The sequence below is a fragment of the Amblyraja radiata genome, chromosome 4 (assembly GCF_010909765.2).
Source record: "Amblyraja radiata isolate CabotCenter1 chromosome 4, sAmbRad1.1.pri, whole genome shotgun sequence".
NCBI lineage: Eukaryota > Metazoa > Chordata > Chondrichthyes > Rajiformes > Rajidae > Amblyraja > Amblyraja radiata.
In genome coordinates this window covers 118321189-118349076 of record NC_045959.1, presented here as the reverse complement: position 1 = coordinate 118349076, position 27888 = coordinate 118321189, and the positions used below count along the sequence as shown (strand labels likewise).

General features: G+C 48.3%; 1 protein-coding gene across 3 annotated transcripts in view; it reads right to left on the bottom strand.

Moving 5' to 3' along the window:
* Positions 1-10630: 10630 nt before the first annotated feature.
* Positions 10631-27888, bottom strand: part of cables1 (Cdk5 and Abl enzyme substrate 1) — a 118370-nt gene continuing 101112 nt past the window's right edge. For all 3 annotated transcript variants that reach the window (XM_033020346.1, XM_033020349.1, XM_033020348.1), the window contains 3 exons: positions 19506-19612; positions 11782-11989; positions 10631-10945 (listed from right to left, as the gene is read on the bottom strand). In XM_033020346.1, coding sequence (XP_032876237.1) covers positions 10805-10945; positions 11782-11989; positions 19506-19612 — 456 coding nt within the window. In that variant the 3' untranslated portion in view covers positions 10631-10804. The remainder of the gene's footprint in view (positions 10946-11781; positions 11990-19505; positions 19613-27888) is intronic.

Sequence of the window (27888 nt, the reverse complement as noted above, 5' to 3'; positions counted from 1 at the left end):
GTCGGATTCGGAATGGGAGGGGGAGTTGAAGTGCTGAGCCACCGGGAGATCAGGTTGGTTATTGCGAACTGAGCGGAGGTGTTGGGCGAAGCGATCGCCAAGCCTGCGCTTGGTCTCACCGATGTAGAGCAGCTGACACCTAGAGCAGCGGATGCAATAGATGAGGTTGGAGGAGGTGCAGGTGAACCTCAGCCTCACCTCGAACGACTGCTTGGGTCCTTGGATGGAGTCAAGGGGGGAGGTAAAGCGACAAGTGTAGCATTTCCTGCAGTTGCAAGGGAAAGTACCAGGGGAGGGGGTGGTTTGGGTGGGAAGGGGCGAATTGACCAGGGAGTTATGGAGGGAGCGGTCTCTGTGGAAATGCGAAAGGGGAGCAGATTGGAAGATGTGGCCAGTGGTGGGATCCCGTTGGAGGTGGCAAAAACGTTGGGGGATTTTCTGTTGTATGTGATGGCTGGTAAGGTGGAAGATGAGGACAAGGGGGACTCTGTCCTGGTTAAGAGTGGGGGGATGGGGAGTGAGAGAAACTCCTCCAGGGATGCACTTGATCCCAACTACCTATACCTGTCCCATGCATCCCAATCAGTACCCCGTTCTTGCCTTCTCCCCATATTCCCTGACTCCGCTATCTTTAACATAGAAACATAGAAATTAGGTGCAGGAGTAGGCCATTCGGCCCTTCAATATGATCATGGCTGATCATCCATTTAAGTGGCCTATCTAGCTCTCCCTTGAAAGTATCCAGAGAACCTGCCTCCACCGCCCCCTGAGGCAGAGAATTCCACAGACTCACAACTCTCGGTGAGAAAAAAGTGTTTCCTCATCTCCGTTCTAAATGGCTTACTCCTTATTCTTAAACTGTGGCCCCTGGTTCTGGACTCCCCCAACATCGGGAACATGTTTCCTGCCTCTACCGTGTCCAAACCCTTAATAATCATATATGTTTCAATAAGAATCCCTCTTATCCTTCTAAACTCCAGACCGCCTTGTGTGTCACGTGAACAATTAATTGCCAGTGGCCATATATGTTCAAAGTTTAACTCTTGTACTTTCTTTCACCTTAGTTAAGCCTATCTCCTCTCTCTGAGATTTCATAATCATTTCTGACTGAACGCATTGCCTTGATTAGATAAGGAAGCACTTCAGAGGAGAAAGTGTTGGTGTTATCAAAGGAAAAGCAGAGCGTGCTGAAGCTGAATTTAGATTAGTTTATTGCCATAAACACCAGGGCGCAATGAAACTCCTTAGTCGGCAAGAAGCTTAAGGGCCTGTCCCACTTTCCCGAGTTACTCACGAATTCTCCCCGGAGAGCTCGGAGAATTACGGTAATAGCCGTTCGTAGGTACTCGGGGCTATTTTTTTAAACTCGTGGACATTTTTCAACGTTGAAAAAATGTCCCGACTTACCTGATGCCCTGAGTTCCTACAGCTGGCATTACGAGCCACTACAAAACATCTATGGACTCCTACGAGCTCGCTACCGACATTCCCCGACATTCCCCGAGTTCGAAACTCGTGAGAGTTCCTGAGTAACTCGGGAAAGTGGGACAGGGAAAATGATTGCTGGTCGGCACGGACTCGGTGGGCTGAAGGGCCTGTTTCTGCGTCGAATCTCTAAACTAAAGTTAGCAAAAAAATACCGTAGTATTGTGTGCAGTTTTGGTCCCCTAATTTGAGGAAGGACATTCTTGCTATTGAGGGAGTACAGCGTAGGTTTACAAGGTTAATTCCCGGGATGGCGGGACTGTCATATGCTGAGAGAATGGAGCGGCTGGGCTTGTACACTCTGGAGTTTAGAAGGATGAGAGGAGATCTCATTGAAACATATAAGATTGTTAAGGGCTTGGACCCGCTAAAGGCAGGAAACATGTTCCCGATGTTGGGGGAGACCAGAACCAGGGGCCACAGTTTAAGAATAAGGAGTAAGCCATTTAGAACGGAGACGAGGAAACACTTTTTCTCACAGAGAGTGGTGAGTCTGTGGAATTCTCTGCCTCAGAGGGCGGTGGGGGCAGGTTCTCTGGATACTTTCAAGAGAGAGCTAGATAGGGCTCTTAAAAATAGCAGAGTCAGGGGATATGGGGAGAAGGCAGGAACGGGGTACTGATTGGGGATGATCAGCCATGATAACATTGAATGGCGGTGCTGGCTTGAAGGGCCGAATGGCCTACTCCTGCACCTATTGTCTATTGTCTATTGTTAATAAAATGTTGTGCAAGCAAGCGATAATGCACGGAAATATATTAAAATCAGTCGCCCCCTCTTAATGGTTGCACAGCGAAATATATATTCCGCTCCCTGGAGGGAAACGCAAGGCTGTAGAATCAGATCAAAGCTCAACTTCAAGTTGAGCTATAACTATGACAGCCAAGCCCGAGGTACCAACATGCTCACACTAATTGCACAGATATTAGAAATAACGCCTTCTCCAAGAAGATTCATTCATATTCACAGCAAGCAAGAGGCTTCATTCAAATTCCAACAAGGTTTTGAGGAAAATTGCTGTGAAATTGTCCTTCATTATGCTGGCAGCATCATCAAGGACCAGCCGCACCCCTGGCCACTCCCTCTTCTCCCCTCCCCCATCGGGCAAGAGGTACAGAAGTGTGAAAACGCACACCTTCAGATCCAGGGACAGTTTCTTCCCAGGTAGACAAAAAAGCTGGAGAAACTCAGCGGGTGAGGCAGCATCTATGGAGCGAAGGAATCATGGATTATGGGGAGAAGGCAGGAGAATGGGGTTAGGAGGGAGAGATATATCAGCCATGATTGAATGGCGGAGTAGACTTGATGGGCTGAACAGTGGAGCAGCGGGTAGGACTACTGCCTCACAGCAACAGAGACCCTTGTTTGACCCTCACTACTGGTGTTGTCTGTTCAGAGTTTATACGTTCATATCTTGTTGAAACAAAGAACTGCAGGTCCTGGTTCATAAGAATGATAGACACAAAGTGCTGGAGTAACTCAGCATCTGTGGAGAACATGGATAGGTGACGTTTCACAGAGTGCTGGAGTAACTCAGCGGGTCAGGCAGCATCTGTGGAGAATGTGGATAGGTGACGTTTTGGACTGTGATCCTTCTTCAGTCTGATTGTGGGGATGGGGGGGGGGGGGGGGGTGGGCAAAAAGCTGGAGGAGAGGAGAGGTCACCCCTCAGCCTCCTGTATTTAGCTTTCTGCGCTCCAAGGAATAATGTCCGAACGTGCCCAACCTCTCCCTGTAGCTCAGGTCCTCGAGTCCTGGCAACACCCTCGTAAATCTTTGCATTCTTTGGGTAGGCGATGTCTTGGGCTGGGACCATTCTCCAGACTGAAAGCAGGGGAGAATGGGGTTAGGAGAGAGAAATAGCTCAGCCATGATTGAATGGCGGAGTAGACTTGACGGGTCGAATGGCCTAATTCAGCTCCTATCACTTATGACCTGATGAACTTCACCAAAACACCTCCCCTCTCTAACCAATCTTTCCTCTCTCATAATATAGTATATTAGTTTAGCCATCAGGAGAAGGCAGGAACGGGGTACTGATTGGGGATGATCAGCCATGATCACATTGAATGGCGGTGCTGGCTCGAAGGGCCAAATGGCCTACTCCTGCACCTATTGTCTATTGTCTATTATCAAAGGGCGGACGAGCTCCTAGCGAGCCAACGGCCATCCACACTTCAGTAGAAGTTGCGATCACTGCCGTACACAGCATTGCAAGGAACGATGATGAAGCACACACACACACCAACATCCTATACTTCCAGGGGCGGAAGACCGCAGGAACTGGAGGACAGAGATGTGTGGTGCATCCGTCACCGTTTCAGCGATGATGAATGCATGAATTTAAACATGGGGGAACAGACAAATACCACAACAGAGGAGATATATGTGGCGCAAGGATGGGCAGATGAGGATTTTATTCCCTGGAGCGTAGGAGGATGAGGGTCTGAAGAAGGGTCTCCACCCGAAACGTCACCCATTCCTTCTCTCCAGAGGTGCTGCCCGTCCCGCTGAGTTACTCCAGCGTTTTGTGTCTACCTCCGGAGATCTTATAGAGGTGTACAAAATCATGAGAGGAATAGATCGGGTAGACGCACAGAGTCTCTTGCCCAGAGTAGGGGAATTGAGGACCAGAGGAGACAGGTTTAACTATTTCACACAATGAGTGATTGGTGGATGGATCGAGATGCTGGCGGAAGTAGTTGAGGCTGGGACTATCCCAACGTTTAAGAAACATTTGGACAGGTACATGGTAGGACAGAAGATGCTGGAGTGACTCAGCGGGACAGGCAGCATCTTTGGAGAGAAGGAATGGGTGATGTTTCACGTCAAGACCCTTCTTCAGAACATTGGTTTTGGTTTAAACCAGCATCTGCAGTTCATTACTGCACACGGATAGGACAGGTGTAGGGGAATAAGGGCAGGTGGGAATAGTGCAGATGGGGCATGTTGTTCGGTGTTGGCAAGTAGGGCCGAAGGGCCTTTATCCATGCTGCAAGACTCTTTTAGGATCTGCAGATGCTGGAATCTTGAGCAAATCACAAAGTGTTGGAGTAATTCAGCGGGTCGGGCAGCATCTGTGGAGAGCTGGCTTTGAGGAGAGTGGAGCGGGGTGGAGCAGTTAGATGGAGACACAAAGATGTGCAGGACACTTTCGCTCAGCGGTAGTACTCGTGTGTCTTGGATTCAAGTCCCTCTCAAGTGAAGAGAGGTCATAATTCCATATGACATTCTACTTCGTAAATTGGTGTCAGAGTCGTACACCATGGAAACAGGCCTTTCAGCCCATCTTGTCCACACCACACAAGGTGCCCCATCTAAGCTATTCATTTGGCCGCACTTGGCCCATATCCCTCTAAACCTCTCCTATCCATGCACCTGTCCAAGTGTCTATTAAATGATGTTTTACTCCATACCTAGAATGCAATACTATTAGAGATCCCATCATTTACCAGCACCAGCGGTGACAGTTAAAGCACAAGGGGTTGGCCATTTAGGACTGAGATCTGGAAGGCAACTTTCAAGGGTCTTCATGACTACAGAGGTCAGTGCGACAGGCCTGTGGTCATTAAGACCAGTAATCCTTGCCTTTTTGGGTACAGGGACAATAGTGGAGACTTTGAAGCAGGCAGGGACAGTACAGGTTTGCAGGGACTGGTTGAACATGTCTGTGTAGACCGGTGCCAGTTGTTCGGCGCAGAGCTTGAGAGTAGAGGGGGAAACATCGTCCGGTCCTGGAGATTTCTGGCAGGAGAATGGGGCTGAGAGGGAGAGATAGATCAGCCATGATTGAATGGCAGGGTAGGGTGGATGCTGCTGATTCTGCTGCTATGACTTATGAACTTATAGAAACATAGACAATAGGTGCAGGAGTAGGCCATTCGGCCCTTCGAGCCAGCACTGCCATTCAATATGAACATGGATGATCATCCAGAATTAGTACCCCGTTCCTGCTTTCTCCCCATATCCCTTGATTCCGATAGCCCTAAGAGCTAAATCTAACTCTCTCTTGAAAACATCCAGTGAATTGGCCTCCTCTGCTTTCTGTGGCAGAGAATTCCACAAATTCACAACTCTCTGGGTGAAAAGGGTTTTCCTCAACTCAGTTTTAAATGGCCTCCCCTTTATTCTTAGACTGTGGCCCCTGGTTCTGGACTCCCCCAACATTGGGAACATTTTTCCTGCATCTAGCTTGTCCAGTCCTTTTATAAGGGGCTTTTATAAGGGCTCGTTTCTCTTTCTCCTGACTCTCAGTCTGAAGAAGAGTCTCGACACGAAACGTCACCTTTTCCTCTTCTCCAGAGATGCTACCTGTCCCGTTGAGTTACTCCAGCTTTTTGTGTCTACCTTGGGTGCAAAGCAGCATCTGAAGTTCCTTCTGACACACAAAACTGTGATAATGGGTTTAATATGAAGGAATCTAAAAAAATAAATCTTTAAACGCACATCTTGCACATTAGACAGCTTTTATTGTTCTCATAGTTTGTCAACGTTTCAAAACAGAATCACGTCTATTGTCATAGAACTTGTTATCAGCTCGTATTATATTCAACAAACCTAGATCGGCGCAGATTCGTGATGGAGAGATACAAAATAAAGTTATTCAGTAAATCAGTTACCAGAGAAATTGTGTACGGCAACCAGATTCATCTTTGTCAACCACCAACTGGGAAGAAAGCGGAATCACTTTTGAATGGAGTTTGTTCGAAAATTATCACTGGGAAAATCTCTGTACAAAATCATGAGAGGAGAAGATCGGGTAGACGCACAGAGTCTCGTGCCCAGAATTGGGGAATCGAGGACCAGAGGACATCCAGTGCCCTCCATAATGTTTGGGACAAAGACCCATCATTTATTTATTTGCCTCTGTACTCCACAATTTGAGATTTGTAATAGAAAAAATCACATGTGGTTAAAGTGCACATTGTCAGGTTTTATTAAAGGCCATTTTTATACATTTTGGTTTCACCATGTAGATATTACAGCTGTGTTTATACATAGTCCCCCCATTTCAGGGCACCATAATGTTTGGGACACATGGCTTCACAGGCATTTGTAATTGCTCAGGTGTGTTCAATTGCCTCCTTAATGCAGGTATAAGAGAGCTCTCAGCACCTAGTCTTTCCTCCAGTCTTTCCATCACCTTTGGAAACTTTTATTGCTGTTTATCAACATGAGGACCAAAGTTGTGCCAATGAAAGTCAAAGAAGCCATTATGAGACTGAGCTTACCAAAATCAACTGTTTGGAACATCATTAGGAAGAAAGAGAGCACTGGTGAGCTTACTAATAGCAAAGGGACTGGCAGGCCAAGGAAGACCTCCATCAGCTGATGACGGAAGAATTCTCTCTATAATAAAGAAAAATCCCCAAACACCTGTCCGACAGATCAGAAACACTCTTCAGGAGTCAGGTGTGGATTTGTCAATGACCGCTGTCCACAGAAGACTTCATGAACAGAAATACAGAGGCTACTCTGCAAGATGCAAACCACTGGTTAGCCACAAAAATAGGATGGCCAGGTTACAGTTTGCCAAGAAGTACATAAAAGAGCAACGACAGTTCTGGAAAAAGGTCCTGTGGACAGATGAGATGAAGATTAACTTATATCAGAGTGATGGCAAGAGCAACATATGGAGGAGAGAAGGAACTGCCCAAGATCCAAAGCTGTGAAACACAGTGGTGGGGGTGTTATGGCCTGGGCATGTATGGCTGCTGAAGGTACTGGCTCACTTATCTTCATTGATGATACAACTGCTGATGGTAGTAGCAGAATGAATTCTGAAGTGTAGAGACACATCCTATCTGCTCAAGTTCAAACAAATGCCTCAAAACTCATTGGCCGGTGGTTCATTCTACAGCAAGATAATGATCCCAAACATACTGCTAAAGCAACAAAGAAGTTTTTCAAAGCTAAAAAATGGTCAATTCTTGAGTGGGCAAGTCAATCACCCGATCTGAACCCAATCGAGCATGTCTTTTATATGCTGAAGAGAAAACTGAAGGGGACTAGCCCCCAAAACAAGCATAAGCTAAGGATGGCTGCAATACAGGCCTGGTAGAGCATCACCAGAGAAGACACCCAGCAACTGGTGATGTCCATGAATCGCAGACTTCAAACAGTCATTGCATGCAAAGGATATGCAACAAAATACTAAACATGACTACTTTCATTTACATGACATTGCTGTGTCCCAAACATTATGGTGCCCTGAAATGGGGGAGACTATGTATAAACACTGCTGTAATTTCTACATGGTGAAACCAAAATGTATAAAAATGGCCTTTAAATTAAAATCTGACAATGTGCACTTTAACCACATGTGATTTCATTCTATTTCAAATCTCAAATTGTGGAGTACAGAGGCAAATAAATAAATGATGGGTCTTTGTCCCAAATATTATGGAGGACAATGTAGGCTTAAGGTGAGGGGGGGGGGGGGAAATTTAATAGGAATCTGAGGGGTCACTTTTTTCATATAATGGGTGTTACAATGGGTGTATGGAACAAACTGCCGGAGGAGGTAGTTGAGGCAGTGACTATCGCAATAAGACAGGTACATGGATAGGGCAGGTTTGGAGGGATATGGGCCAAATGCAGGCAGGTGGGACTAGTGTAGATTGGACATGTTGGCCGGTCTGGGCAAGTTGGGCCGAATGGTCTGTTTCCAGGCTGTTTCACTCTATGACTCTGTTCAATATTACTGGTCTGGAGTTCCTGTTTCTGAATAATATATTGTTTTTGCTTTAACACAACAGGTAACAAAAAGTCTAAAAGCAGTTACTGGCCTATGTTTGTGCTTGTCTGGTTCTGATAAATATGGCTTGTTTTCACCAGCTAACAGTGCAAAGCATCTCATTCAAATATTTCACTAGTCAAGCATTATCAAAAAGGTTATTCAACGTAGGAAAACTCATTCTAAATAAGGGCGGCACGGTGGCGCAGCGGGTAGAGCCGATGCCTCACAGCACCTGAGACCCCAGGTTCGATCCTGACATCGGGCGCTGTGTGTGTGTGGAGTTTGCATGTTGTCCCTGTGACCCGCGTGGGTTTTCTCCGGGTGCTCCGGTTTCCTCCCACGTCCCAAAGACGGGCGGTTAATCGGCCCTCTTGAAAATTGCCCCCCTAGTGTGCAGGGAGTGGATGAGAAAGTGGGACAACATAGAACTTGCGTGCAGAACACACTACTAATGTTAATCCAGCATCTGCAATGGTCGTCATGGACTAGGTGGGCCGAAGGGCCTGTTTCCACACTGAATGAATGAATTGATCGAACGATCAATCAATCGATTGTTCAATCAATCGGTCGATCGATCAATAAATCGATCGATCGAACAATAAATCGATCGATCGAACAATAAATCGATCGATCGAACAATAAATCGATCGATCGATCAATAAATCGATCGACCGATCAATAAATCAATCGATCGATCAATAAATCAATCGATCAATCAATCGACCAATCAATCAATCTTCCTCACACTTTCCCCATCACCAGTAATAAGCTCGGCTCTGGTTGATTGAGTGGGATAACGTAGAACTAGTGTGAACAGGAGATCGAGGGTCAGCATGGACTCAGTGGGCCGAAGGGCCTGTTTCCACACTGTATCTTTCAATCAATCAATTCAAGAGAGAGGGGGGAGGAAAGAAATCCAGCAATCAGACATACACTGGCTTAACAGCAATGGTTGGAGAAAGGTTATTTGGAAACGCCAAACGCTTTGAATAGCACAGCAAATGTGCTCGATATCGACTCTAATATAGAGCAGTTTTACTAAAGGGCGCAGTCTTACACATGGCAATTATTCAGCAATAATCCCAACTGGGACATATATAAAATTATAACGTGGTGGGCTATAAGAGACGGCTTTATACACACAAATTGTACAAACCTCGTAAGCCACGTCTCATTCTACGGTGTCTGAAAAAAGTCATCAGTGTTTCGAAGCAAAGGTGGACAAAAATGCTGGAGAAACTCAGCGGGTGAGGCAGCGTCTAGGGAGTGAAGGAATAGGTGACGTTTCGGGCTGAGACCCTTCTTCAGACTGATGTGGGGGGAAGAAAGGAAGAGGCGGAGACAGTGTGCTGTGGGAGAGCTGGGAAGGGGAGGGGAAGGAGGGAGAAAGCAGGGACTACCTGAAATTGGAGAAGTCAATGTTCATACCGCTGGGGTGTAAACTACCCAAGCGGAATATGAGGTGCTGCTCCTTCAATTTACGGTGGGACTCACTCTGGCCATGGAGGAGGCCCAGGACAGAAAGGTTGGATTCGGAATGGGAGGGGGAGTTAAAGTGCTCAGCCACCGGGAGATCAGGTTGGTTAATGCGAACTGAGCGGAGGTGTTGGGCGAAGCGATCGCCAAGCCCGCGCTTGGTCTCACTGATGTAGATCAGCTGACACCTAGAGCAGCGGATGCAATAGATGAGGTTGGAGGAGGTGCAGGTGAACCTCTGCCACACCTGGAAAGACTGCTTGGGTCCTTGGATGGAGTCAAGGGGGGAGGTAAAGCGACAAGTGTAGCATTTCCTGCAGTTGCAAGGGAAAGTGCCCGGGGAGGGGGTGGTACGGGTGGGAAGGGACGAATGGACCAGGGGAGTTCTCTCCATAGATGCTGCCTCACCCGCTGAGTTTCTCCAGCATTTTTGTCCAACTTCGATTTTTCCAGCATCTGCAGTTCTTTCTTAAAACAGTGTTGGGAAGCAAATTCTTTGCGGAGACAATTATACATCTATTCATTATATAATGTAGGACAAACAGAAAATGCTCCTTCAAAATTCTTCTGCTGAAGTTAAAACGAAATTCCAAACAAAGTTTAACAAACGGTTCAGCACTGATAGTCGATGTCACATGAATAGACATCCTCAATAGAAATATCATCGCTACATTGCAAGGCTACAAAAGTGCATTTTCATTAGTGGAACATATAAAAATAGAAAGGTCTGTTTGATGCAGTGGGACATCAAGTTGGGGCCAGTCCTCCACACAATCTTCTCGCAATTGTTCAAAGTTCTGCGGGTCCTGCAGACAGACGCAAAAAGCTGGAGTAACTCAGCGGGACAGGCAGCTTCTTTGGAGAGAAGGAATGGGTGACGCTTTGGGTCGAGACCCTTGGTCAGGGATAAGGGAAAGGAGGGATATCGTCATTCCCTAAGCAAGAAGAAGTGTCTCGACCCGAAACGTCGCCCGTTTCCTTCTCTCCAGAGATGCCGCCCGTCCCGCTGAGTTACTCCGACTCTTTTCGGTTTGAACCAGCATCTGCGGTTCGTTCCTGCACGTGCTGATCAGAGAGGTTTCCTTGGCCCGCTCTCAGCCTGTGCTACGAGTGCTGGGTCAGTCTTCTGTAGTGTGGCAACACCTCCTGTTCTGAAAGGTGCAGAGCAAACTCCAGGGCAACGAGGACCGGAAACTCAAACGCTATCAGTTCACGTCTGTTCAGTCTGAACTTTTCCTCCAGTTTCTTCAGAGGGAAAAGAGAGAAAGCAAAAGTAAGCATCACATCGCAGAAACAAAGAACTACATGTACTGGCTAATACACAGAGTGCTGGAGTAACCCAGGCTGCTTCGCCAAAGAACTTGGATACATATGTCGGATATCAATAATGACAGAAATTCAATCTCTCTCACTCTCTCTCTCTCTCTCTCTCTCTCTCTCTCTCAATCAGTCTCTCTCAATCTTTCTCTCTCTCTCTCTAACTCTCTTCCTCTCTAACTGTCTCTCTCTCAATCTTTCTCTCTAACTCTGTATCTCTGTCTCTGTCTCTGTCAATACAATTCAATTAAAAAACTTTATTGACATGATAAAAAAACATTGTTATATTGCCAAAGTATAAAACATGACATACATGTTTGAAATGCATAAGTACAAATACAAGTCTACAGTGTATGGATAGATATGTTGCTGTACATAAACTTGCAATAGGCCTATAGCCCTTTATTGATTGCTACATGTTCTTGCAGCTGTAAGCAGTACAACACAATAGCAAGTTTAGCAATTCAATATTAATTTCTTAGTGTTAGTTAATGTCGATTAGTGTGTGCGTATATATGTGCATGTTGGTCATTCACCGTCTCTCAGGTTATGGCATGCCCTGTCTCTGTCTCTCTCTGTCTCCCTCCCTCTCTCTCTCTCATGTACTTACTCACTCTGTGCCTGTCTCTCTCTCTCTCTCTCTCTCTCTCTCTCACACTGTCTCTCTGTCTCTCTCCCAGTCTGTGTGTCTCTCACTCTGTCCCTCTGTCCCCGTCTCCCTATCTCTGTCTCACTCTGTCTCCCTCTCCCTCTCATGTACTTACATCAATCAGATGCTTGACCTCATGTTTGCGTAGATCGCTTCCCACTTTGGCCGCCAGTAACACGCAGGCGCCCGCACACAGCTTGCGGTTCTGCTTGTTGAGTTTGCCTTTCAGCGCCAGCTTCTCGAAGTAGACGAAGGACATGGCGACGGTGGGCTCCTCCAGACCACATTCCTCCTGTGCCAGCTTCCTCATCTCCCGCTTCAGGCTGCGGAAAACAAAACAGGTCGTCACCAACTTGTATTCCTTCTGAATGAATAACCGTCTGAGGAAGGGTCTCGACCCGAACGTTACCCAATCCTTCTCCCCAGAGATGCTGCCTGTCCCACTGAGTTACTCCTGCATTTTGTGTCTATCTTCGGTGTAAACCAGCATCTGCAGTTCCTTCCTACACAAAATTATAACTGTTCTATGCTGTAGAATAAATGCATGAAGTACAAACAGGAAGTGAAGCCGTTCACATGCCCAAGTCTGCATTGACGGCGCCTAACTAGAGATAATAGACAATAGGTGCAGGAGTAGGCCATTCGGCCCTTCGAGCCAGCACCACCATTCAATGTGATCATGGCTGATCATCCCCAATCAGTACCCCGTTCCTGCCTTCTCCCCATATTCCCTGACTCCATTATTTTTAAGAGCCCTATCTAGCTCTCTCTTGAAAGTATCCAGAGAACTTGCCTCCACAGAGGCAGAGAATTCCATAGACTCACCACTCTCTGTGAGAAAAAGTGTTTCCTCGTCTCCGTTCTAAATGGCTTACCTCTTATTCTTAAACTGTGGCCCCTGGCTCTGGACTCCCCCAACATCGGGAACATGTTTCCTGCCTCTAGCGTGTCCAAACCCTTAATAACCCTGAAGAAGGGTTTCGGCCCGAAACGTCGCCTATTTCCTTCGCTCCATAGATGCTGCTGCACCCGCTGAGTTTCCCCAGCAATTTTGTGTACCTTAATAATCTTACATGTTTCAATGAGAATCCCTCTCATCCTTCTAAACTCCAGAGTATACAAGCCCAGCCGCTCCATTCTCTCAGCATATGACAGTCCCGCCATCCTGGGAATTAACCTTGTGAACCTACGCTGCACTCCCTCAATAGCAAGAATATGGTTGAAAACTTTAGAGTCCTAGGAATCAATATCACCAACAACTTCTCCTGGATGACCCACATTGAAGCAACGACCATGAAGGCACACCACCGCCTCTACTTCCTGAGAAGGCTGAGGAAGATCGGCATGTCCCCTACAACTCTCACCAACTTCTACAGATGCGCCGTACAAAGCATTTTATCGGGATGCATCACAGCTTGGTTTGGGAACAGCTCCATCCAGGACCGCAAAGAATCGCAGCGAATTGTGGACGCAGCCCAGACCATCGCACAAACCAACCTCCCTTCCATTTCGGCAAATCGCTGAAAAAAATCACGTAAGTGGGACAGGCCCTTTTGTATTTGAAAACCCACACTCGCTCAATTCTCCCAAACACATTCAAGATACATCAACTTTTTCCGAGATGAAAGAGTTAAGATGATATTCCAACGTGGCAAACAGTGAGTGAAAATGTAACCTCTTGCGCAACAGGACCCACAAGGTCAGCAACTGTGATCCTGGAAGGACTTGGTTTTAGATTGCACGCTGGACTTTGGTTTTGCACTATTACCTAGTATTTATCAATTATTAACTTGCAATATTGATTATTAGTTTAGTTTAGAGATACAGCGTGGAAACATGTCCTTCAGCTCACTGAGTCTGCAATCCCCGTACACTAACACTATCCCGCACACACACACTAGGAACAATCTACAACTTTACTGAAGCCGATTAACCTGTACGTCTTTGGAGTGTGGGAAGAAACCGGAGCTCCCGGAGAAAACCCACGCAGGTCACGGGGAGAACGTACGAACTCCGTACAGACAGCGCCCGTAGTGAGGATTGAACCCGGGTCTCTGGCGCTGTGAGGCAGCAGCTCTACCCGCTGCACCACCATGCCGCACTATTTGTGTGTTATTGTTTCAGACAATAGACAATAGGTGCAGGAGTAGGCCATTCGGCCCTTCGAGCCAGCACCGCCATTCAATGTGATCGTGGCTGATCATCCACAATCAGTACCCCGTTCCTGCCTTCTCCCCATATCCCCTGACTCCGCTATTTTTATTTACTCTTTTGAAAGTATCCAGAGAACCGGCAGAGAATTCCACAGACTCACAACTCTCTGTGAGAAAAAGTGTTTCCTCGTCTCCGTTCTAAATGGCTTGCCCCTTATTCTTAAACAAGCCTGTTAAGATACAGCAAGCAACAATGTTGGTACTTATGACAATTAAACACTCGTCACCAAACGACACAGGCAATTAATGCTAATTTAATTTCTTTGACTTTTGTTATATTTTCAATGGAAGAAAATAAAATGGAGAATGTCACAGTAATCTGCAACTGGAATAATTAACCAAAGGAAATCCCTTAGAAGGCTCCGCCTCTTCCTTTCTTTTTCCCCCCCATCAGTCTGAAGAAGAGTCTCAACCCGAAACGTCGCTTATTCCTTCTCTCCGTAGATGCTGCCTCACCCGCTGAGTTTCTCCAGCATTGTTTTCTACCCAGGAAGTCCCCAACAACACTCACCAACATCTACAGATGTGCCGTACAGATCATTTTATCACAGCTTGGTTTGGGAACAGCTCCATCCAAGACCGCAAGAAATTGCAGCGAATTGTGGACGCAGCCCAGACCGTCGCACACACAAACCAACCTCCCTTCCATTGACTCCATCTACACCTCACGCTGCCTCGGCAAGGCCAGCCGCATCATCAAGGACCAGTCGCACCCCGGCCACTCCCTCTTCTCCCCTCTCCCATCGGGCAAAAGGTACAGAAGTGTGAAAACGCACACCTCCAGATTCAGGGACAGTTTCTTCCCGGTTGTTATCAGGCAACTGAACCATCCCATCACCAACTGAAGAGCGGTCCTGAACTACTATCTACCTCATTGGAGACCCTTGGACTATCTTTAATCAGACTTTACCTTGCACTAAACACTATTCCCTTTATCCTGTATCAGTACACAGTGGACGACCTGATCATGTATAGTCTATCAAGATCAAGCAATCAACAAAGAAAGCTTTTCACAGTACCTCGGTACACGTGACAATAAACTAAACTAAACTAAATGGCAGAATAAGTTTAGCTTTTTTAAACTAGATTATATTTTAGAGTCATGTTTCGTTGCTGTATTATGTATAACAGAGCCAATTCTTTGATGAAGCTATGTTAAGGCACAGGAAAATAATCTATATTTAAATGAGCATGGCAGTACTATTTCCTGCTAACTATATTTCCCTAAGCATTTATTGTAATACTCTTTTCTATAACATACTTGACTAATAGGTTGCACTTGGAAGGAAAAGACCGCACTCAGTAAGAATGATGAAGAAAGCCTTTCAATTTTTCAGAAAATGCCCTTCGGCCCCACCGAGTCCACGCCGACCATCGATCACCCGTTCACACTAGTTCCATGTTATCCCATTTTCTCATCCACTCCCTACACACTAAGGGGCAATTTACAGAGGGCCGATTAACCTGCAAACCCGCACGTCTTTGGGATGTGGGAGGAAACCGGAGCGCCCGGAGAAAACCCATCTACACCTCACGCTGCCTCGGCAAGGCCAGCAGCATCATCAAGGACCAGTCGCACCCCGGCCACTCCCTCTTCTCCCCTCTCCCATCGGGCAAGAGGTACAGAAGTGTGAAAACGCACACCTCCAGATTCAGGGACAGTTTCTTCCCGGCTGTTATCAGGCAACTGAATCATCCTACCCCAACTACAGAGCAGTCCTGAACTACCATCTACCTTATTGGTGACCCTCAGACTATCTTTAATCAAACTTTACTGGACTTCATTTGCATTAAACGTTATTCCTTTATCATGTATCTGTACACTGTGGACGGCTCGATTGTAATCATGTATTGTCTTTCCACTGACGGGATAGCACGCAACAAAAGCTTTTCACTGTACCTCAATACACATGACAATAAACTCAACTATAGAGTCTTAGATTGATACAGTGTTTGGCCCATCTACACTAGTCCCACCTGCCTGCGCTTGGTCCATATCCCTCCAAACCTGTCCTATCCATGTACCTGTCTAAATGTTTCTTAAACGTTGGGATAGTCCCAGCCTCAACTACCTCCTCTGGCAGCTCGTTCCATACACCCACTACCCTCTGTGTGAAAAAGTTACCCATCAGATTCCTATTAAACGTTATTCCTTCACCTTGAACCCATGTCCTCTGGTCCTCGATTCCCCTACTCTGGGCAAGAGACTCTGTGCATCTACCCGATCTATTCCTCTCATGATTTTATACACCTCTATAAGATCTCCCCTCATCCTTCTGCGCTCCAAGGAATAGAGTCCCAGCCTACTCAACCTCTCCCTGTAGATCACACCCTCTAGTCCTGGCAACATCCTTGTAAATATTCTCTGAACCCGTTCGAGCTTGATACCCGGCACGATATCCGCGCGTGCGCACTTGTGGGAGGGTTGCTGGGCCCGCCGCCATTTTCAGATCGCCATTTTGATCTAATATTTCCGTAATAACTGAACGTTTCGAGAATCTCTGGCGTCACAACAGGGGCCCAACAGGTCCACGGGGTCATCTAGTAAACTATGAATATTAATAGGATTGTGCAAAGACAAATTGGATTCACAGGACTGTCATATGCTGAGAGAATGGAGCAGCTGGGCTTGTACACTCTGGAGTTTAGAAGGATGAAAGGATTTCTTATTGAAACATATAAGATTGTTAAGGGCTTGGACACGCTAGAGGCAGGAAACATGTTCCCGATGTTGGGGGAGTCCAGAACCAGGGGCCACAGTTTAAGAATAAGGGGTAAGCCATTTAGAATGGAGACGAGGAAACACTTTTTCCCCACACAGAGAGTGGTGAGTCTGTGGAATTCTCTGCCACAGAGGGCAGTGGAGGCAGGTTCTCTGGACACTTTCAAGAGAGAGCTAGATAGGGCTCTTAAAGATAGCGGAGTCAGGGGATATGGGGAGAAGGCAGGAACGGGGTACTGATTGGGGATGATCAACCATGATCACATTGAATGGCGGTGCTGGCTCGAAGGGCCGAATAGCCTACTCCTGCACCTATTGTCTATTGTCTATAAATGGTTGGTTTTTGAGGTTGAAGTTAGGGAGAACCAGCAGCTGTGGTGTACTTAAACTCTCAGAGTATGTTTGATGGGTTTCACGTGAAAGGTTATTTAAAGAATAGAGCACACAGTATCAAGGCAGTGTATGGAACACAGCATTGATCCAGGGACAGGAAATAAATAGCAGCTGTACATGTGGAATTCATTGCCACAGACGGCTGTGGAGGTCAAGTCAGTGGATATTTTTAAGGCAGAGAGAGATAGATTCTCGATTAGTGCGGGTGTCAGGGGAGAAGGCAGGAGAATGGGGTTAGGAGGGAGAGATAGATCCTTGATTGAATGGCGGAGTAGACTAGATGGGCCGAATGGCCTAATTCTACTCCTATCACTTATGAGCTTATGATCACATGGGATATTTTTTCCTTGGGAGACTGCGATGTTGGTAGGCTAAAGGGTCTGAGCTGGGCTCCAACTGTCCAGGGCCTGGATTAGTCTTTGGTTTAAACCAGCGTCTGCAGTTCCTTCCTACACATTTAGTCTGCATTAGTGAGGTGGGCGTGGGGATGGAATACAGCACCGTACTAGCTGAGGAAGCCAAGCTGGGGATCTGGCGACACGGGTGCAGAGAGGCAGAGCGTGGCGCGGCTGGTAGAGCCACTGCCGCACTGCGCCAGAGACCCAGGTTCGATCCCAACCTTCGGTGCTGTCTGTACGGAGTTTGTAAGTTCACCCCCGTGACCTGCATTGGTTTTCTCCGGGTGCTCTGGTTTCCTCCATCACTCGAAGGACGTACGGGATTGTAGGTTAATTGACTTTGGTAAAATTGTCCCTAGTGTGTGTAGGATAGTGTTAGACAATAGACAATAGACAATAGGTGCAGGAGTAGGCCATTCGGCCCTTCGAGCCAGCACCGCCATTCAATGGCTGATCATCCCCAATCGGTACAACACCATTCTTGCCTTATTTAGCTCTCTCTTGAACGTATCCAGAGAACCGGCCTCCACCGGCAGAGAATTCCACAGTTAGTGTGCGGGGATCGCTGGTCGGTGTGGACTCGGTGGGCCGGAGGGCCTGTTTCCGGGCTGTATCTCTAAACTAAACTAATGAACCTAAACATGCAGCGCAGGGGGAACTAAGTTTCCATTATGGATGTTTTCGGATTAACTGCAGGAGAGTGTGATGCAGTTTTCCTGACCAGATGGTCCAAGATTAGAATTTTATGCTTCACTTGTCTCGGTCAAATCGCTGGTATCGGAGCTTGCTGAGCGGATCTGTTTAATACATCGTCTTAACACCATCGTCTTAACTCCAGCCACTAATTAACAGCAAGATTGTATTCAAAATCATGCATCATCATCAGGATAGTCACGTTCCAGTGTGCAGCTTGTTTGTGTCGGAAGGAACTGCAGATGCTGGTTTACACTGAAGATAGACACAGAGTGCTGGAGTAACTCAGCGGGTCAGGCAGCATCTGTGGAGAACATGGATAGGTGATGTTTTGGGTCAAAACCCTTCTTCAGACTGAGGGAGGGGAGAGGTATGAAAAGGTACATAACAAATCAGAGCCAAGGAGCCCACAATGGTCCGTTGTTGGCTGTGGATGAAGTGATAATGAAGGGATACGAACAGTGAAACTAGCAGGAAGACTAGGATAGGGGAGGAAATTATAGAATTACTTGAAGTTAGAAAAATCAATAATCATACATTGATAATTCTCATATTGCTGCTGTTAATGAATACTTAATTTTCGGTGTTAATTTTAGTGGGTAATTAATATTCACTTCTTCATGTCTTTGGGAGGAAACCAGGGTACCTGGAGAAAACCCATGTGGTCACGGAGAGAACGTGCAAACTCCGTACAGACAGCTCCCGAGGTTAGGATCGAATTGGGTTCTCTGGCGCTGTGAGGCAGTAGTTCTATCCGCTGCTCAGTTTAGTTTGTTAGTTTAGTTTATTAGTTTAGAGATACAGCGCGGAAACAGTCCCTTCGACCCACCGAGTCCACACCCACCAGCAATAACACTATCCTACACCCACTAGGGACAATTTACGAAGGAACTGCAGATGCTGGAAAATCGAAGGTACACAAAAATGCTGGAGAAACTCAGCGGGTGCAGCAGCATCTATGGAGCGAAGGAAATAGGCGAAGCCTATTTCCTTCGCTCCATAGATGCTGCTGCACCCGCTGAGTTTCTCCAGCATTTTTGTGTACCTAGGGATAATTGACATTTACACCAAGCCAATTAACCTACAAACCTGCACGTCTTTGGAGTGCGGGAGGAAACCGAAGATCTCGGAGAAAACCCACGCAGGTCACGGGGAGAGCGTACAAACTCCGTACAGACAGCGCCCGTAGTCGGGATCGAACCCGGGTCTCCGGCGCTGCAAGCGCTGTAAGGCAGCAACTCTACCGCTGCGCCACGGTGACCACCCTCATTGTCTCGTGTACCGAGGTCCAGCTGCACCACTGTGCCGCCCTTTAATCTTCCAAACATGTTCCCCCCCCCCCCACCCCCCCCCCCCAAACACCTGGACCATCAGGTGATTGATCAGGTAAGCGCCCCGCACAGCCCCTGCGCTTCCTTACCTTCTTATCTTACTGAGCGTCAGTTTGATATGCGGGAACCTTTCTCTGAAGGTTTCATTCATGTCCTTTTTAAGATCAGAGGGTTTTACATACTCAATCACCGTGGTCTAAAGAGAGAAACAAAAACACTGGCTTAACATCATGCAACATCCATTATACAGCACATCAGTGGTCATCGGGACGACAGATGGCACAATGGGCTAAGTGTTCGGCTGGCAACCGGAAGGTAGCCGGTTCGAATCCCGCTTGGAGTGCATACTGTCGTTGTGTCCCTGGGCAAGACACTTCACCCACCTTTGCCTGTGTGTGAATGTGTGTGAGTGATTGGTGGTGGTCGGAGGGGCCGTAGGCGCAGATTGGCAGCCACGCTTCCGTCAGTCTGCCCCAGGGCAGCTGTGGCTACAGAAGTAGCTTACCACCACCGAGTGTGACTGAGGAGTGAATGAATAATGCGATGTAAAGCGCCTTGAGTATTAGAAAGGCGCTATATAAATCCCATCCATTATTATTATTATCTTGTAGGAAGTAAAGTTGCCAAAGTGACACACACCCATTAAAGGGCCTGTCCCACTGTACGAGGTCATTCAAGAGTTCTCCCGAGTTTTCCCCTGATCCGAACTCGGAGAATGTCCGTAGTACATTAGACAATAGGTGCAGGAGTAGGCCATTCGGCCCTTCGAGCCAGCACCGCCATTCAATGTGATCATGGCTGATCATCCCCAATCAGTGCCCCGTTCCTGCCTTCTCCCCATATCCCCTGACTCAGCTATTTTTAAGTTCCTTTCTAGCTCTCTCGTGAGTTTGAGGATGTCTCGTAGCGGCTCGTACGAGTAAAAAGTAACAATTCTTTTCATCACCAGTATTTTTTTTACCCGTGGACATTTTTCACAGTGTTGAAAAAACGTCACGAGTTTACCGGATTTCCCGAGTACCTACCGTTACTCGTACGAGCCGCTACGGGACACCCACGAACTCCTACGGACATTCTCCCAGTTCGAATCAGGGGAAAACTCGGGAGAACTCTTGAATTACCTCCCTGAAGAAGGGTTTCGGCCCGAAACGTCGCCTATTTCCTTCGCTCCATAGATGCTGCTGCACCCGCTGAGTTCCTCCAGCAATTTTGTGTATCTTGAATTACCTCGTACAGTGGGACAGGCCCTTAACAATGAAGCGACATTTATGAACTGTATTCACCCATCAATATACCAAACTTTTTGACCAATCAACTTCTAATTTAATAAACCAATAAGGGCTCTTAAAGATAGCGGAGTCAGGGGATATGGGGAGAAGGCAGGAACGGGGTACTGATTGGGGATGATCAGCGGTTATGGAAGGCAGAGAATTCCACAGACTCACCACTCTCTGTGTGAAAATGTGTTTCCTCGTCTCCGTTCTAAATGGCTTACACCTTATTCTTAAACTGTGGCCCCTGGTTCTGGACTCCCCCAACATCGGGAACATGTTTCCTGCCTCTAGTGTGTCCAAACCCTTAACAATCTTATATGTTTCAATGAGATGCCCTCTCATCCTTCTAAACTCCACAGTGTACAAGCCCAGCTGCTCCATTCTCTCAGCATATGACAGTCCCGCCATCCCGGGAATTAACCTTGTAAACCTACTCTGCATTCCCTCAATAGCAAGAATGGCCTTCCTCAAATTAGGGGACCAAAACTGCAGACAATACTCCAGGTGTGGTCTCACTAGGGCCCTGTACAACTCAGCAAGATGGGATACGCTTCACACCAGCGGGAGGCCATCCGAATGTCAACGCACCAGTCGTGCCTTTTGAAGAATGCTCTCTTCATTCCAGCTTATAATAACCAACAGTGCAGATAAGGTCCAGAAGAGGTTTACAAGAACGATTCCAGGAATGAGTGGAATCATATAAAATTCTCAAGGGATTGGACAGGCTAGATGCAGGAAAAATGTTCCTGATCCAGATCAAGGGGCAATGGTAGTGTAGCAATATAGACAATAGACAATAGGTGCAGGAGAAGGCCATTCGGCACTTCGAGCCAGCACCGCCATTCAATGTGATCATGGCTGATCATCCACAATCAGTACCCCGTTCCTGCCTTCTCCCCATATCCTCTGACTCCGCAATTTTTAAGAGACCTATCCAGCTCTCTCTTGAAAGCATCCAGAGAACCGGCCTCCACCGCCCTCACCCACTCCCCCACTCACTCCCACACTCACTCACACCCACTCACTCACTCCCACACTCACTCACTCACTCACTCACTCACTCACTCACTCACGCCACCACCCGATCGCGCACGCACGCACACGCACGCACACCCCTACCCACTCACACGCACGCCCACCAACCACGCACGCCCACACGCACGCACCCACCCACGACGCACGCACGCACAAGCAACCACAACCCACCCACACGCCGCACCACCAACGGCACCGCACCCACCACACCCACCCACGCAGGCCGCACACGCACCCACGCATCTATCCACCCACACGCACACCCACCCACACGCACTCACGCGCACCCACGCACACTGCACGCACCCACACCCACGCACACCACCCACCACCCACCACACCCTACCACACACCCAATCCCACACCACCCCACACCCACGCACACCCACCACACCCACCCACAACTACCCAGCACACCCACCAACACCCCCCACTGACAACCACCCACACCCACGCACACCCACCCACACCCATGCACACCACCCATCACACACCCGGCACACCCACCCACACCCACCCACACCCACCCACACTCACTCACTCACACCCACCCACACCCACCCACACCCACTCACACCCACTCACACCCACCCACACCCACCCACACCCACTCACCCACACTCACCCACACCCACCCACTCACACCCACCCACACCCACTCACACCCACCCACACCCACTCACACCCACCCACACCCCACCCCACACCCCACGCACACCCACCACACTCACGCACGCACACCCACCCACACGCACCCACACCCACCCACACCCACCACCACCCCCCACAACCACCCCCCCACGCCACCCACCTCCCCCCACCCACAGCCCCCACCCACCCACCCCACCCACACCACCCACACCCCACCCCCCCACCCCCCCACGCACCCCACCCACACCTGCACCACCCACGCACACCCCACTCCACACCCCCACACCCACCACCACCCACACCCACCTCCCCCTCCCCCCACCTCCCCGCACACCACCACACACCACCCCCCACACCACCCACACTTACTCACTCACACCCACCCACACTTACTCACTCTCACCCACCCACACTCACTCTCACCCACCCACACACACTCACTCACACTCACTCACACCCATCCACACACACTCACTCACACCCACCCACCCACACTCACTCACACCCATCCACACACACTCACTCTCACCCACCCACTCACTCACCAACTCACTCACACTCACACACCCACCCACTCTCTCACTCGCACACTCACTCACTCGCACACTCACTCACTCACCCACTCACCCACTCGGTACCCAGACGGGAAGGACGAGAGGCTGAAGGCAAGAAGTGGACGCCAAGCTACTGAACGTATATCAAGCCAAGAAGCCAAGATACCGACCGGACACGACGCCGAACGGACACGACGTCTCTGGGGACGGGATTGGTCCGACACCATGTGAGTCATCGACAAAGGTCAGCGATTGGTTCAGACCCCCGCGTCCATCACATCACTGGCCGGGGGGGGAGACGGGAGGGGGGAGTTTGAGCTTGCGGTTGTAAAATGGTGGCAGTGACTCCAAGCTGCTGCGATTGCCACACAGGTCATGTTTGTTCGTTCCCCGTCAGAGTTTAAGCTGAGAAACAATCTGACGCCGAACGCACATGAAGCTGAAATGATAAACAGGTATGAAACACTGAAACACTGAAACACTTCAAAATATCGATTTTTTTTTCCAGCTTTATGACGTCATGTCCGTTCAACGTCAGATAGTTTTTCGGCTTAAAATCTGACACGTACCCCTGGGGGTATGCGTACCCCACTTTGGGAAACGCTGGGGTCGACAGTCCGATGCTTTGCTCCAGGGTGAATTGTCCAATATTAGAAGGCGTAGCTATAAATTTGCCCCTTCCCACCCGTACTACCCCCTCCCCGGGCACTTTCCCTTGCAACCGCAGGAAATGCTACACTTGTCGCTTTACCGCCCCACTCGACTCCATCCAAGGACCCAAGCAGTCTTTCCAGGTGCGACAGAGGTTCACCTGCACCTCCTCCAACCTCATCTACTGTACTCGCTGCTCTAGGTGTCAGCTGATCTACATCGGTGAGACCAAGCGTAGGCTTGGCGATCGCTTCGCCCAACACCTTCGCTCGGTCCGCAATAACCAACCTGATCTCCCGGTGGCTCAGCACTTCAACTCCCCCTCCCATTCCGAATCCAACCTTTCTGTCCTGGGCCTCCTCCATGGCCAGAGTAAGGCCCACTGGAAATTGGAGGAGCAGCACCTCATATTTCGCTTGGGTGGTTTGTACCCCAGTGGTATGAACATTGACTTCTCCAATTTCAGGTAGTCCTTACTGTCTCCTCCCCTTCCCAGCTCTCCCACAGCCCTCCGGCTCCGTCTCTTCTTTTCTTCATCCGGCCCACCCACCCCCCCACCCTCACATCAGTCTGAAGAAGGGTCTCGACCTGAAACTTCACCTATTCCTTCGCTCCAAAGATGCTGCCGCACCCGCTGAGTTTCTCCAGCACTTTTGTCTGCTTTCGATTTTCCGGCATCTGCAGTTCATTCTTAACCACTTAGGCGATTTTTTAGGTGACTACAGGCAACTAGGCTGTCGCCACACGTAGCTTGACTTCTCCTGACGTAGGCGCTGTCGTAGGTTGTCGACCGGTGCTGACTTCTGTGAATTCCATTGGCGACTACCTACGCCAACCGGCGACTGAATTGTCGAACCGTGTGGTAGCTTGTCGCGGGTGGACGTAGGTTGTCGTAGGTGTGGTCGTAGGTGGACGTCCTAATGGGTCGCCGGTCGTCGGTAGCTTGCCGTAGCTTGACGTCCACTAGGTGGTAGGTTGTTGCAGACATTGCCATAGACATTGTCATAAGGGAGGTCCAGTCGCCATTTTTTTTGGCGATCTGCTACCGCTATGACAGTCGCCGAGAAAATCACCTAAGTGGGACAGGCCCATTACTCTGGGAAAGATCCTCTGTGCGCCTACCCGATCTAATCCTCTCATGATCTTATAAACCTCAAAAAGATCACACCTCATCCTCCTGCGCTCCAAGGAATAGAGTCCCCAAACCATAGCAGTGTAGGAAGGAACTGCAGATGCTGGTTTACACCAAAGATAGACACAAAATGCTGGAGTAACTCAGCGGGACGGGCAGCATCTCTAGAGAGAAAGAATGGGTGAGTTTTTGTGTCGAGACCATTCTTCACACCATGACAGAACTGTTGTGACATTCCTGGAAAAGTTGAGCAAGTCTTCAACCGCATTGCTAACACCCTCCAAGTCATATATTTATATATTTTACCGCAGAACGCACAATAACACGATGCATGCCTGAACATTAGCTGCCTGCTGCTGCTCGACTGGGAATATCATCTTAAATAAATAGCTCAAGGTGTCGACCTGTTAGGAGCGTGAGTACAGCCTAATCCCACTGCTTGCCAGAAGACGTCTAAACATGCCAGTATCTCTTAGTTTAGTCCAGAGATACAGAGCGGAAACAGACCATTCTCTCCCGCCATGCTCCCTGTCCCGCTGAGTTACTCCAGCATTTTGTGTCTATCTTCAGTTTTAACCAGCATCTGCAGTTCCTTATTCAGTGAGACGCATAAGGTCATAAGTGACAGGAGCAGAATGAGGCCATTCGGCCCATCAAGTCTGCCATTCAATCATGGCTGATCTATCTCTCCCTCCTAACCCCACTCACCTGCCTTCTCCCCATATTCCCCGACACCTGTACCAATCAAGAATCTATCTATCTCTGCATCAAAAATATCTATTGACGGCCTCCACAGCCGTCTGTGGCAATGAATTCCACAGATTCACCACCCTCTGACTGCAGAAATTCCTCCTCAACTTTCTAAAGGAACGTCCTTTAATTCTGAGGCTGTGCCCTCTAGTCCTAGACTCTCTCACTAGTGGAAACATCCTCTCCACATCCACTCTATCCAGGCCTTTCACTATTCTGTACGTTTCAAAGAGGTCGCCCCTCATCCTTCTAACATGCATCACTGGGGGCTGCGATCATCAGCAGCCTGCGTGTGTGGAGCAGACCTGCAAACAGCCCAGCTGCATGTAATTTTCGCTGGTTGGTGTGGACTCAGAGGATCTGACATGGACATCACACGCCTCAGCACTCTGGTGAGTAAGGCAAGGCAGCGCCTTTACCACCTCAGGCAACTGAGGAAATTCAGAGTGTCGCTGAGGATTCTCCAGTGCTTCTACACAGCGGCTGTGGAAAGCATCTTGTCCGGAAATATTACAATCTGGTTTGGGAATTGCTCTGCCCAGGACAAGAAGGCTCTGCAGAGAATAGTGCGTTCGGCCGAACGCACTATGGGAACTACACTCGCACCCCTGCAGGAACTATACATCAGGAGGTGCAACTCCAGAGCCAACAAGATCATGGGAGACCCCTTCCACCCCAGCAACGGACTGTTCCAGTTGCTACGGTCAGGCAAACGCCTCCGTTGCCATGCTGTGAAAACGGAGAGGATGAGAAGGAGTTTCTTCCCAGAGGCCATTATGACTGTAAACTCCTATCTCTCCAGGGACTAACTTTACTGGACCTTTTTACTGTTGTGTGGTGTCTTTATAAAATTGCTGTTTTTTCTTTTTTCCCTCCCACAAATATGTAATATGTGAATATGTGATTCTGTTCCATTCTGTTTTGTAGTTTTTTGCACAATCCGCTAGCATTGCCACTTTTCATTTCACTGCACATCTCGTATGTGTATGTGACGAATAAACTTGACTGACTCGGGTCTCTTTCTGCACTGTATCTCTAAAGTCTAAAGGTCGTGAACACTTCAGCACGCAGATTAGTCTTTGCGTTGGGCAGGTCTGTACAGAGCAGTCAGCATTCGAGGGTCAAAGTTACACCCACGCAATCTCCCCGAGGATGGCTCGACTCATAAACGCAATTAAAAATGAATCATCCGTGACTGCAATTATTCACTTCATCAACTCAGAAGTTCTAGGAGCAGAACCAGGCCATTCGGCCCATCAAGTCTACTACGCAATCCAATCATGGCTGATCTATCTCACCCTCTCAAAATCCCAACCCCATTCTCCTGCCTTCTCCCCATAAACCCCTGACACCCGTACTAATCAAGAATCGCCAATCTCTGCCCTTTAAAATACCTATTGACTTGGCCTCCACAGCCGGCTGCTTTCTGTGGCGCATCTGTAGAAGTTGGTGAGAGTTATACTTAAATTCTGGAAAAAGATAACAGTCCCCACAGTGAAGATGTGGATCACAGAAATGACCGAGACGCTACATTTAGAAAAAAATAAGGCTTGTTTTGCTGGGCTTGTACACTCTGGAATTTGTAGGATGAGAGGGTATGTTATTGAAACATATAAGATTATTAAAGGCTTGGACACGCTAGAGGCAGGAAACATGTTCCCGATGTTGGGGGAGTCCAGAACCAGAGGCCACAGTTTAAGAATAAGGTGTAAGCCATTTAGAACGGAGACGAGGAAACACTTTTTCTCACAGAGAGTGGTGAGTCTGTGGAATTCTCTGCCTCAGTGGAGGCCGGTTCTCTGGAAACTTTCAAGAGAGAGCTAGATAGGGCTCTTAAAGATAGCGGAATCAGGGGATATGGGGAGAAGGGGTACTGATTGGGAATGATCAGCCATGATCACATTGAATGGCGGTGCTGACTCGAAGGGCCGAATGGTCTTCTCCTGCGTCTATTGTCTATTGACATTGGGCTCGCCAAAGGGTGACTGCTCAACTCAACACCACAACATGCCTTAATGAGGTCCCTCAGGCCCCTAGTGTACACATTATTTAAGTGAGCTGAACTGGCTTCAGGCATCTGCTCAAGCCATCTAAATTCAGGACCCTGTCTAGTGATACTAATGCTTAACTACCTTTTGTGATTAAAAGCTAATTATCGTCTCCAATGGAATTCCAATGTTTAGATTCACAGAGTGATACAGTGTGGAAACAGGCCCTTCGGCCCCACTTGCCCACACCGGCCAACATGTCCCAGCTACCCTAGTCCCATCTGCCTGCGCTTGGTCCATATCCCTCCAAACCTGTCCTATCCATGTACATGTCTAACTGTTTCTTAAATGTTGGGATAGTCCCAGCCTCAACTACCTCCTCTGGCAGCTTGTTCCATACATCCACCACCCTCTGGGTGAAAAAGCTACCCCTCAGA